Below are 13,902 nucleotides of genomic sequence, written 5' to 3'. Positions count from 1 at the left end.
TTCGGTAAAAAACTACATGAAAAGTCCATTTTTACACATTTTATACAATAACTTGTTTATTTATAGAGATATGACCTCGAACTCAAAAACCATTATTGTAGTCCGCATTTTTAGAATTACAACGACGTTTTAGCCGATGTTCTATCTTTTACCGTTTTCGAAATATCAGCGTTTTAATGCATAGCGCAAACCGCCATGTTTGCCCCCTCCCCCCCACCTTATCGACCACTTTTGAAATAGGCGACATACGTAATTTTGATCACCGCAGTCCGTATTACAATAATCAGCAATAACATTGCGTACTACTTTCATGCATGCTCAAACCCCCTCAGCTCCTGGACTATAGGGGAAACACCCAAATAAATCTTAGCCTGGTGAGCCATTTTCCTTATTTTATTGATTTTGTTTTATTTTAGTCGTATATATTGCTTGTAAATATAAAATGCTAGAAATTACCAAAATAATAAAGCACTTTGAATTTTAATCGAATGTAACTGACTTCTGCCAATGGCTCAGAAGCGCCAAACGCGCTAAGTGGCGTTTAAACAGCATTAAACAAATTTCGTTTACCTTCAAACCGGTACCAGATTATTGAAAGTGCATGCAAAGATTAGCAGTATTTTACAGTATTTTGCTCTGAAGTTGTTGTGGAGGTTGTATAGCCAAGCAGGTAAATCCAGGGACCATCATGGACGATGGAGGAGAAGGGGTTCTAGGTGTTTAAGGTGACTAATATGGTTGTAAACAGATTGTTGCATTTAGGTTTAACTTTTTATTGATTTTAGAATGGATTGTATTATCAAACTAAGTACATAATTTATAGAACCAAACAAATTGTTAGGTTGTGTTCCTAATGAGCCGAAAAAGGGGACCGGACGAATATTTTGCAGTTCCAGGGTCCAGTTGAAAGGATTATGCTACTGGATAATCTAACAACTGCCATCTCAACAACTGGACCCAGCTGTTTCTGATTGAGGCTTAAAAGATTATCCAACGCCAATCAACTACACTAGTGAAACAATTGATTTAAGTCTGTAATAAAGCTACACAGTTCATCTAACTCCATTTTCTGACATCCTTCACTCAAACTTGGGATAAAATAGGTACGCACATAGGTGACGCCCTCATCTCAGTGGTTGATAATTGATATATATAATGATTTTTTATAAAACATGAGAGATAAATTAGGTAAACTTATACATGGAATTAAAGAACTGAGAACATGCAAAGCAAAATAAATAGTAGTGTACAAAATAATGCCTTTCTTTGTAAACCTGCCAGTGTTGAAATCTGAGTGTAAAAGACATCCTAGTACAATTTGTCCAATCCTTGTTGTAATTTTATAATCAAACAAATAAGAAATAATACTTCAAAAGAGGCTGTAACAATTCCAAATTTACTGTGCGGTGTAACAGGAAGACTTTATTTTACGGAACCAAATGACAATGTCATATACTATTTGTCCTCAGCCAAACAAACCTAAATGATTCATATTTGCATCTGCTCAACAGAGAAGTCTTTAAAACCCAAAATCATTCCAGAAATTCGGTGTCTGCTGCACAAACCCAGTGGGACAGAAGCCTCCTGCCGCAGCTCCTCCTGAGATAGAAGAGGCGACGGGTGAGGACGGTGGAGGGTCCATCCCACCCAACTGGCCTCCACCCATCCCGACCCATCCACCCGACCATACCATCCCGCCTCTACCTACCCATCCTCCAAGTCCTGGCTACCCTATCGAGCCAACGTCAACCAAGAAACCCGTGACTACCACTAAGAAACCTAAGCCTAAGCCTCCTAAGCCGCCTAAACCTACAAAGCCTCCGACTCCACCACCTAATTGGCCTCCGCCCATTCCAACCCATCCTCCGACTGCACAGCCATGGCCGCCCACTGCTGCTACTAAGCCGCCCACTGCTGCTACTAAGCCGCCCACTGTGGCTCCTGAGGTGCCTGCAAAGCCCACCCAGCCACCTGCTGCTGTTGGAGATGCTTCTTGTGGAGCTAAAAATGGGTTCCAAGATCAAGAGAGGATTGTAGGAGGCCAAAACGCTGACCCTAATGAATGGCCTTGGATTGTGAGTGTGTTTAATTTCAGTTCCATAAGGTTAGCATGTCATAGTGAAAATAAATAAACAGTATCAGAGTGATGACCCTTTCAATGGGGTAAGCAGCGGGAGTTAAAGATATTTTATAGGTACAATCTCAAAAACTGCGAACCTTTGAACAGTAATTTTTAAAACAGTATAGGGGTTGGTCTCATTTTGTTTAGAGTTAAAAAGGTAAAATATTTGTAATTTTAATCCAAACATTTTATAAGTTTCTGTAAAAATCCCCATTAAAATAAAAATTAAAAAAAATAATAAAAACTGTGGAGATATCATAGATTAGTACCCGCATACCAAATTTCATCAACATTGGACCATAGCTAAGTCTTTAGCTCTGTACAGATACACACACATCTCTTCAAAATCCACTTTTTGGGTTCATGGGGAGCCGAAACATATATACCTGGAACCCAAATTCAAAAGTGTTGGAAAAAAATGTTCCCGTAATGTATGTACGAGGAGAAAGTAAAAACATTAGGGTAAGTTTGGAGGGGTGATAATTATAAATACACTTACCCTTTTTATTTATGTGTTCGGTTTCTTAAATACTGTACTGTTTCTTTAAAGACAAATACCTTGTTTTGTGGCATGTATGCCTTGTATTTTCTTTTATTGGAAATGGACTGAATCATGTCCTGGCACATGTGTGTACGAGAAAGGTAGTTGTAGGATCTTTACCAGGCTCATAACCCTGGCTACCTGGGTGTTTTTTAGTAAATAAACCAAGATGATGAACCACAATACAGAAACTTTAAAAGTAAATGAATACTTGACTTAATTTGAAGGTTTTTAAAAATAGCTTCAGAAAATCTATGAACTATCAAACTATTCCTAAAATATGTTGTTGCAAAATGTTAATGAGTACACATTTTTGTGTCAACTATCAAGATAGGATTCATTTGTAGCAGTAGGATAGTTTATACTGTATGTTGAATAGTGATAGCTAGTCGTGGTTTCATTTTACAGGCAGCTTTGTTCAACAGTGGTCGCCAGTTTTGTGGAGGTTCACTCATAGACAACACACACATCCTTACAGCAGCTCACTGTGTGGCCCAGTGAGTACATAGAGTATAAAGCTTAGAGTATAACTATAGAGTATAGTGCTTATAGAGTATAGCTATACAGTAGAGTATACAGATATTTTGCAAAAAGTGTAAATTTTAAATTTCCATCTTATTCTTAAAGAAAATAAGCTACCGGTAATGCATCAACAAATGGTCCAGGGGACAACACCTAGAGCGTTGGCGTAATTATCCTGGTCAATCATTTGGCAAGAAATTGCTCTCAGAACCTATCACCCTCTTCACTCGCTGGCTGACAAAGCTGGTGAGAGGGCAGGTCAAGCAGGTACTTGCTCTTATCAATGGACACGGCCATGTCAGGAAACATCTCCACGCTCTAGGAAATATCAATGACAATCAGGAGTGTCGACTTTGTAACCAGTCCGATGAGACTGTAAAACACATTATTCTGGATTGCGATGAACTTGGGGCTAGGAGAAGGGCTCTGTTTGGTCTAAAACAGCCACATGATGAACCAGAAGCTAACATTGGGCAAAAGCTCCTGCACCTAGTCAAGGACACAGGCATAGGCTTACCAGTTAGTGGCATGTGGGATGCACAATAAAGCTTCGGTTGAAGTGTTTGGACCAAAAGTCCACAGTCCACCCCTCTCACAATACAATACATTTTATTGACATTGAATACAATACAAGGAAAATAAGTAGCCTAAACTGTTGTCCTTTGCAAGTTTATGAATCCATTTCGATCAAATTTGGAAAATTGATTTATTTTATACTTAGCTATTGACATTTTACTGTAAAAGACACTTTATTAACTTCAAGTCAGCAAACTATAATGTTATTTAAGTAGGAAATAAATGTGAAACGTTTAAGGAAATATTCTAGTGAAAATTCAATCAGGGAAATGGTAATTCGCTTAGTCTGCATGTTTGCTGCGGCGGGGATATTTAAATATAATTTGTAATGTTGGCAGCATGACCTCATGGGATGTGGCCAGACTGACAGTGAGGCTGGGTGATCATAACATCAAAACCAACTCTGAGGTGAAACATGTAGAGAAGAGAGTGAAGAGAGTCGTGAGGCATCGTAACTTTGACATGAGGACATTGGTGAGATTACGAAATCTGTGATTCAAGTTTAAACTTAAGTACTTGTGAATTACTGATTGAACACAATCTCGGTTTACGAGTCATATTGGATATTCGTACTTGTACACATTGTTTAAACATTCTTAACAAAATATGTTATAGATTAATACTCCTTTTAGATCAGCAGACGGAAGTTTACTGCTCATTACATGTTGATAGTTTTGATGCTTGCTGTAATTGTAGTTATTGTATCAACTTAAAAATATTTCAGCCAAATGCAATCAATTTATCGTACTAATTATTCTCTGGTATTGTAAATAGACAATATAAAGCATTGACTTTATATAACCTGTAACCACAATAAAAATGTAGTACACATCAGCACAATTAAACGCAAACGGACATAAAATATACTTCAGGTTTTGTATTAAAACAACAAGACTGCTTGAGTATCCAAAGTAATAACTTACTCAGCTAAGCTGAAAGATATTTTTAGATCTGTCTTTAAAATGTCAACACTGTTTTTAATTTCTTATTTCATACAAATTTATCCACTCAACTAGTAGTGCCAGTAAGCTGGAATTACTGTAATCTTCATAAAGAAACGTTCACTGCCATTGTCAAAGTTCATCAATGTTTTCTTAAGTTTGCCACCAGTAGCAATTCACTATACCAGTACTATATTTACTTGCTGTGAACTCAGTCACTAAAAATACCATTTCATAGGAAGTGGAAACATGATAGCAAATTTCAACTGATAATGTTGTTGACGCTTTCAAACTGGATACTTCATCACTGTTATTAATTTACATAACAAGTATGAATATCAATTACATGTATATTTTTCTTGATTCTTACAGTACAACGACATAGCTATTCTCACATTAGACTCCCCAGTAACTTTCACCCAGACAATACGTAGTGTCTGCCTCCCTACAACTGGTACTCAGGCTCGCTTTGATGGAGCTACAGCAACTGTCATTGGCTGGGGCAGTCTGCGAGAAAGTAAGTAATCTATGTAGCGACATTTACTTTACAATCACACACTTACTTTAGAATCATAGTCTGATCAAGCTGCACATTGATTGTTGTCACCTCAAGCTGAACAAATATAAAGTATTACATTAGTTCTGCATTGATTGTATCAGAATAAAAAAATGCAGGCATAAAAAACTTGAACATTGATTCTCTGATGTTACCCAAAGAAAATAATTAGAATGTTATAAGTATATAAAATAAAAAATATAACACATTCGTTACTACTAATTTAAATGTGCTTTAAAAATTTGAAACGATTAGGGAGGATTCCTCGACCACTGTTTTAAGAAAGAAAATGTCAAGTTTCATTTTATAAAAAACATATACATTAATATTAAAAGACTAACAATTGGGATCTAATCATCTTTGGGATGAACAAATACCTAATTTGCAACTTTCATTAATTCATTTTAATAACACACATTTTGCATAATACAAATAACTTATTGCAACATAAATGTATTAACTAAGCAATTACTAGTAATATTGTTTACCTGTCCTGTACTCCGAGTGCGCTGGTCTATGATAGAATTTAATTGAGGTTTAATTTGTTTTGATGCAGTGCTTAGAATTCCCAATAAATATGTTTACCCTAAGACAAAACATTCTATATCAGTAAAATAAAGGCTAGATGTTGGTTCTTGTAATTACAACCTGATGTATTGCTGAATTGCAGAGTAGCTGAGTAGATATAGTGGTCCCCTACTCATCAGAAGGATGCCGGATCAATCCTGAGAAAAATCAGAAGCTTTTTGATGGTTAAAAACTGTCCTAGCCGCTGTCCTTGATCATTGGGCTTTTAAAAAATGGACCTGGCTCAAGAAACGAGACGATCCTGTAAATAAACAAAGTCACCATCAATATAATTCAGTCCTTAACATTCACTTATCTTTCCTTGAATTCAAATCTGAAAAAAAGCTTAGCCTACTAATCAATGTGTAAAAGTAAGGCTAGGATTATACTAGGACGCTAGCGTCCCACTTCGAGCCGATAAATTACGTGATTTGTGTTGGGACGCTAGCCTCTCGGACTACTATTTTATCAATGTTTTGTCACTTTTTGTCAGTCATCAATATGGCACCAACGAATGAAGAGATGTTGCTGATTATGTTATTAATTAAGAAAAGAAGGCGTCGTGCAAAAAGATTTAGTGTAGACCCGTTTTTTGCTGCCCGACGTGTTAAAAGCCTGTATTTTACATTGTTTGATGATCTTTGCAATAGTGAAACAAGATTTTTTTAATTACTTTAGAATGTCACTTCCTTCTTTCAAAGAGCTTCTAGGCTACATCCAAAGTTACATATTTAAAGAAGATACAAGATTTCTCAGACCAATTTCACCCGAAGAGAAACTAATCGAGCGTCCGGTGGCTTTTTTTTAGCATCCGACGCTGGCATCCCTAGTATAATCGTCCCCATTTGATTTAATGCCCCGCTAGCGTCCCGGACGCCAGCCTCCCGGACGCTAGCGTCCTAGTATAATCCTAGCCTAAAAACAAAAGGCTGCTAATGCTAATCCTAGACAGTTCTTGTTCTACAACCAGTGTTATGTCAACAGATGGACCACAACCAGCTGTACTACAAGAGGTTAACATTCCTGTGTGGACCAACCAGGAGTGTAAACTCAAGTACGGCAACGCAGCACCAGGAGGCATTGTAGAGCATTTCCTCTGCGCAGGACGAGCGACCAAGGACTCCTGTAGTGTAAGTTACACCAAAGTTCATCCTGCCAAGGAGGTGGTTTTGATAGAACATATAATTATCTTACATTATCCTTGTTTGGTCAAACTCAATGTTTTGTGGCAACTGCCACATCTTAAGGTTCATCCTTATCCACAGGGCCGAAAAATAGGCACGGTAGCCATGTAATCGTCTCCTGCAATTGCGGCAAAATGCAAATATTTCTTAGCTACTTCCCTATAGGGAAATTCACTAAAAGGTCGATGTTAGATAGTAACAAGACCAGGGTTTGGACCGTTCCCTTTCAAAACAAAAAAAATTCCACTAGCGTAGACTCACAAACACAAATAGATGGAATGTCTACACTAGTATCCAAAAGCCAACACCTTCTTATAATTCACATCATCCAACTTTGGAAACTCAAGCAAATTCTGGAGCTCAAGATATTTTGCATCGTGGCACCTTACTATTGGTAGTAACTCATATGTGTGTTTACAGGGTGACAGTGGCGGACCCCTGATGGTGAACACGGCGGGGCGCTGGACCCAAGTGGGGATTGTTAGTTGGGGCATAGGCTGTGGTAAGGGGCAATACCCCGGCGTCTACACCAGGGTGACACACTTCATGAGCTGGATCACCAAGAACCTCAAGTGAATCTGACAACACCGGGAGGAAGTGTGAATCATAAGTGCAACGTCTACTTTCATTGACAGAATTAAAAATTACTTCAGTTTATAATTCGGTTCCATCTTAATATTTCAGAACGCAAAAGGCTACAAGTCATTTGCAAATAACTGTCAATTACAGATTTGATGGTATTTGTAACTTGGATGGTGGCATTGTCTTTTTTGTTTAAACTTTCAACACATTGTTATGTAAAAGTTTGTTAACATTTGGAAGTAAATTGTCTAGTAAGACCATTATAAAATGGTTGGAAATCAATTTTAGCCTTTTTTATAGGGTCAAATTTTGGAAAACTTTTACCCCATAGATCCCTGTTTCCGTGGTCTGATCATGCTGGTTTGCCAACCCGTAAAGGCGAATGTGAAGCAGATAGAAAAGTACGAGTCTCAATAAACTTGTGTTTGAAAAATCTCACGTAAAATTTTTCTTCTACTTTTTCTTTTAATGCCATTTTCAATTTCATTATTTTTAAGAGAATATTAACACATGATTGGTGTAAACATTTTGGTAGCTTTCTTACAAACTCGATTTCTCAGTCATGATCATTGATAGAGGCTTAAAATTGATTGAGGGTAGCCGAGTACAGTTGTGAATCTTCAAAAAGCTAGATTTTTCTTACAGCAGAGCCATAAACCTGAGTAGTATAATGAACACTTAAATATTAAGCACGTTAAAAAAAATATCCACTCTTCATATTAGGCCTACGATTCACACTTCCCCTGTTGGATTAAATAATCATTATTAAACTGTACCAACTTAAATCTTGCGAGATTTGATCTCCTTTAAAAGAAAACTAGATTAAGACAATCATGAAAGGATATTTTTTGTGATATTGAACGATAGTTTACCAATTAATTAAGGTGAATATTAAATTATAGTGATACATTAAGTTGTTATATTGTATTTAAAAATAATATGGAAAACTCATTAGGTCAATTGGTTTGGTTTTTGGATTCATGTTTTTGCTTGGCAATATTCATGAGACAAAGTCTTAAAAAGGTAAAATCATAAGCAATTTTTATCCTGACAATCAGATAAAACAAAGTAATTAAGGTTACATACCTTAATCAGTCCAACAAATAAATAAAGTAATAAAATAAAGTGATGCCTGTGCCAATCCAATTAATTTAGATATGTTTGTCAGAATGTATACATGTCTTACTGTGAACTTTTTAATAAATTTATATTTATTAACAGTATTTCTCAGTTTACCATATCCACTATTAATATAAGTTTTTTCGTTGATAAATAGTCATTTACCTATGAGAAAAAGCTATTGTGTACTGTTAAAAAACAAAAACATACATTCTACATTTCCATTGATTATTGACACAAACATAAGATTCATATAATTCATTTTGGACTTTTGCAATCAGCAATAACATAAACATTGTAGAGGAAATCGTTATTTGTGTAACTATTGTGTAAAGTGGCACTTTGCACTTGTGTTACACATTATATTTTTCTTACAGTTACTACTGTATAAAGCATATAAATAATTAGTTTTTCAAACACTATACAACACGTTTTTAGGTTAGGTTAAATCCAAGTGTTGAACAAAATAGGAAACGCTGCACCAGCTGATCGTAGTTGTAGTATCTTTAAGTGTAGTCAACTTATTTCCAAGCGTACACAAATATTTCGTGCCTAATAAACCCCCCCCCCCTCTGTTTTGTGTTGTTTGGTTGTAACACTGAAGTGCGGTAAAAATTAGTGTGGCAGAATTAATGAGAAAATAGCAATTGCATGCTATAATCATAGTGCAAGGAAGCCCACTTTGTCAGGTAACTGTTGGAAAATGTATATTACGTTACCGGTACTTAGGAAAATAGGTGTTTACCGGATAAGTATGTGATAAATTGTACAGACATTTGTATATTTAAAGAGAAAAATAGGGAATTAAATCAAGAAAATCTATTGAGAATACAAGATTTATTATAAACAGTTTCAATAGTTTGGTCGTAAGATTGTACTTGCCACCAAGTCAGAATATAAACTGTACAAAACTACGAACCAGCAAGAGTGCAATATATACAGGCAGCGTAATCTACTTATGTTAACATTTCGTTACCTAATAATTGACCAAAAACAATATTATCGGTAATGTTTGTACTAGCCTAGATCTACTTGGACTTTCCAAAACGAATAAAATGGAATGTTGTTAGGAACTAACCTTTGTTGCGACTATTATATTTGATAGTTAAAATTGTGCAAACGATTCAAAGCGCTCTGGTCATGGCCTTATTATTCCTACAAGCTTTAAAATAGTTAAGATAATAAATATAGCAACTTAGATACATAAGTAAGTATTGAGATCAGTTTTTAATATTAATAGAAAAAGATATAAATCCAAGTACTATATATGATTGTAAATTTGGATAAAACACATTAAAATTTCATATGGATTGTCGGAAATATTTGGATAAGGTACCTATGTCAAGTTATCATAAAGCAAAGTTGTTCTTTACAATAAAAAAGATAGTTATATTTTTATCAAAAATGAGTATTTTGAAAACAATGTGTATAATGAATTACTATTGCCATAATGATTTTGACTATTTTGAGATAAACCAACATAAAATTATGAATAATGTTACTTTGGATTTTTGGAAACACTATGAAAGCACTTCTTGATAACAACAAAGAATATTTCAAACAGTCAGTAAAAACTAGTACAACATAATTAATACTGTACAATTCCATGTATTTTGAGTGAGATCAATATCAAATAAAAAGATTTTGCTTGAGAGTACATGTGCTAAGTAAACCCAAGACCACATCTTAAACTTACCAACATTATAAATCAAGTCCAAACAACTTACAACATGTTGCTTGAAGAATGTCTCCAACATTTTGTTTATCTTAAATTTAGATTATTATAGTGTAAAATAATATTTTGCAAAATAAACATTTTGGTTTTAATGAGGTTAAAGCAGTCACACCTATAAAAGTACAAAAGTCTAACAATTCTCAAAGTTTTGTTGTCATACTATTAACAAAACACCCATTCTCAACTGAAGCATAACTACTAAAGTAAAAACAAAATTAGCTATTTAGCTTCGAGAATCGACAGATAAGACATTTAGGTAGGTTTACAACCAAAGGATAATGCATTTCAATTAAAAGTGCTACGCACTCTTTAATATCACTTAACAAAGCTTTTCATCACAAATTTTTATACCCGAGTTGGGTAAAGTATAAATTTAAAAAATATTACTTGGTTTATCAAAATAAAATAAAGCTTTTAAGACTGATAAAAATTAATATTTACACAAAGTGTATAGTATGAAATAAACTATTTTGTGAGTTTAAAAGCTTAAATAATTCCACTCTGAAAACAATATTAAGTGCTCAGATTAATCATTAAAACCACAACCTAAACAAAACACTTTAAAACTGCAGAGAAAAAAGTTACTAAAAAGTTCAAATAACATTTTTGTTAACAATTCTTTTAAGCTAAAAAATACTTTAAGTGACAATTAGAATTTCATAAGAAAAGCAAATTAAACTAATATCGAATTTCGAAACCTAAAGTTAGCTTTTTGTGGTGTAAATAATATTTGTATTCATGCAGGTTTTATGCTAAAAATACATAATGGTAGAAAATTTAAATATTTGTTCATATTAATTGTACTAACAAAATGATCCAACAGTTAGATTTATACACTGATTACCTAAAAAAATGTGTTAATAGTGTTGGCATGTAATTTGGTGTGTTGGACTTCAAGGACATAGATACGTACTCAATTTAATAACGGTTTCTTAGTTGCATTTATCAGAATATATAATGTCAGTCAAACCTTTGTCCTTGCTAAATTCATAAAAGCATTAAATAACATTTTATAACTAGTAACCATGACCAAAAATGGATTCATGATAATAATTAGAACAAGAAAAGAAAAAAAGATAGTTGGCATTTAAATTCTCCTATAACTAAAGCGTAATGTTATTTCAATTTAGTGACAAATGTTGCTTCTTAAGATTTTTAAACTTTTATTTAGTAAAAAAATCTCCAACCTAAATTAAAATACTATGTAATTAATTAAATATACACCTAATACAAATCACAAAATTGAGTGAGAAAATTTTAAAACATTACTGGCAGCTAATAATGGCAGTTTTAAAAATACTTGTTTCATTTTTTACACTATTTAATACAAACTCACTTAAAAGTAATAAAAGAATGTGTTTTAATTAATTTGTTTACTAAACTGAAGAACAATAAGTGTTTGTACCGTGTTATAACAAAAGGCATTCAAGACATTCAATTTTACAATTAACACATCACACAGACATCACTCTTCTTTTTTATGTTCATTCAATATTTTTTCAGTTTTTATCACTAGTTTATCACTGGATCAATACATATACACAATACAAATGGAATAAAACTTATCCATAAAGTCCCAAAAATGTCATAGAAAAATCAGTGGAATATTATGTTGTGTAATTGGAAAATGAAACTTAAGCACTCACTTGATTGTACGGACTAAAGTAGAAGTGAATTGATGAACTGTGTCCATTTAACGTTCACAATCTAGAACAGATAGTTGATTAGTTTGTTTGCATTGACAAGCACTGTACTTAAATTAAGGTTTTAAAAAGTTTACCATCACAACAAAATTCAAACTTGTATGTTTTTTTTTAGAAACACACTGTTTTTGTGTCAAAACGTAATTCATTTAAAAAATTGTAATTTTCTTTTCCAAGTACTGTATTACATGTGTTTAAAAGCAATTACCTCCCACTAACAGCAATTTGTAAATGGACTTGCAAAGATTTAAAAATGAAACTTTTGGGACTGAGACACCCTTTTAGAGTGGAAAATATAGTAAAACTAAAGCTCTTTTTCTTGCTGAACAAACCTATAAAATTAAAATAGAAATATAAAAATAGGTTTATGGTACAAAATATAAAATTTAAGTTGTTTCAAAAACAAGAAGGAACCGTTTTACATTCAATGCATTCTTTAAAACAAAGCTATTTACAATATACATGTGATATACACTTTATATGAAAATTAGTGTTCTTTATATAAAATTATATTTTAATGTGAAATCGGGAATGATTTTAAGAGATATGTTACACAACAATCTTTTATCTTCACACTTTTCATTATTTATTACTAATAAATCATTAGCTTTACAGTCATTCTCACAATCATGAGAAAACTTCAAGTAATCTCATCACATAAATAAAAGTTGTATGTGCAATTTTAAACAAAGAGTAGTATAACAAAGGTTTTTTGAATATTTTCAAGGCATTATTTAAATTTATAATTATCTTTTCTGTTGAAAAAAAAAACACTAAAACCTAATCGATAACCTACCTTCAGCTTTTAAATGTAACTAAACGTTTCATTATAAAAAAACTACATACAAGATTTCCACATCAAATGCTTTGATAATGCTAAGGAAACTAAAAGCAGTGAGCTGACAAAAAAATCATAATCATGGTTATCAAATTTTTTTTTTATTTGGGGAAATTTGGTTTGACAGATTTGGTTTGACAGTCATAGAAATAATATGTTTTCATAAGTTTTCACATATGAAAAAATATTGTTCAAATACATACAGTATCAGATTTCGAGACCAATTTATTTATTTCTTTGCTGTTAAAACCTCCTATTAGGCTACGGCCACACGGGCGTTTTTTCACGCAAGAACGCAGCGTGAAAAAACGCGAGAAATATGGGCAGCATTAAATGTAATGAGGTATGCCACACGGAGTGTGTTTTCACGCAGATAAGGCGCGTCTGCAAAATCACCCGCCGCGGGCCCGCAGAAGGATGGACTGGGGTGCATTTTTGAAGCTTGTTTTCACGCTCTGTCCCTGGCCACACGGGCGGGAGCAACACGCAGCTTTGATCAAGTCGTCCTAGCAAGTTAAATAAAGATAAATAAATGTATCTAATTTTTTCCAGGATAGCGTAAAATATTTTTGGGTCTAGCCAATTACGCAGTAGGATCTTAAACATAGGTCGACCTTACTGGACCACTTAATAATTTTTTACTAAAAGGAAAGGCGTTTGGTTGGACTAAAAAAAAAAAATGTAAAATGGCATTTATGTAGTAGGATATACAAAGATCTGATGAAAATCTTGTCATAAAAATAGTTGTAATATATTTATTTTTTTATACTAAATGTAAATAATTAAATGAAAGGTTAACAAATCAAATAATTTTAATGTACCAACATTAATATACCATTCATATTTCTTGTTCACTAGTCAGAAACAAGGTTACTATTTCGGTCATAAAGAAGATATACAACATAATTACGTGAAT

The 13,902-nt window shown here is 33.7% G+C and overlaps 1 protein-coding gene across 1 annotated transcript in view; it reads left to right on the top strand.

Moving 5' to 3' along the window:
* The window catches only part of LOC129005190 (serine protease 44-like), a 30,914-nt gene extending 22,122 nt beyond the window's left edge, over positions 1-8,792 (top strand). The window contains exons 3-8 of the mRNA XM_054434022.1: positions 1,542-2,075; positions 3,072-3,160; positions 4,100-4,235; positions 5,075-5,219; positions 6,810-6,955; positions 7,430-8,792. Of these exons, the coding sequence (XP_054289997.1) occupies positions 1,542-2,075; positions 3,072-3,160; positions 4,100-4,235; positions 5,075-5,219; positions 6,810-6,955; positions 7,430-7,585 (1,206 nt within the window). The 3' untranslated portion in view covers positions 7,586-8,792. The remainder of the gene's footprint in view (positions 1-1,541; positions 2,076-3,071; positions 3,161-4,099; positions 4,236-5,074; positions 5,220-6,809; positions 6,956-7,429) is intronic.
* Positions 8,793-13,902: the final 5,110 nt, after the last annotated feature.

This window comes from Macrosteles quadrilineatus, unplaced genomic scaffold (genome assembly GCF_028750875.1).
Source record: "Macrosteles quadrilineatus isolate MER2022 unplaced genomic scaffold, UCM_ALF_1.0 Scaffold_17__1_contigs__length_3442018, whole genome shotgun sequence".
Classification (NCBI taxonomy): Eukaryota; Metazoa; Arthropoda; class Insecta; order Hemiptera; family Cicadellidae; genus Macrosteles; species Macrosteles quadrilineatus.
Note: the sequence above shows the minus strand (reverse complement) of the source record. Positions and strands in the feature narration are given on the sequence as shown.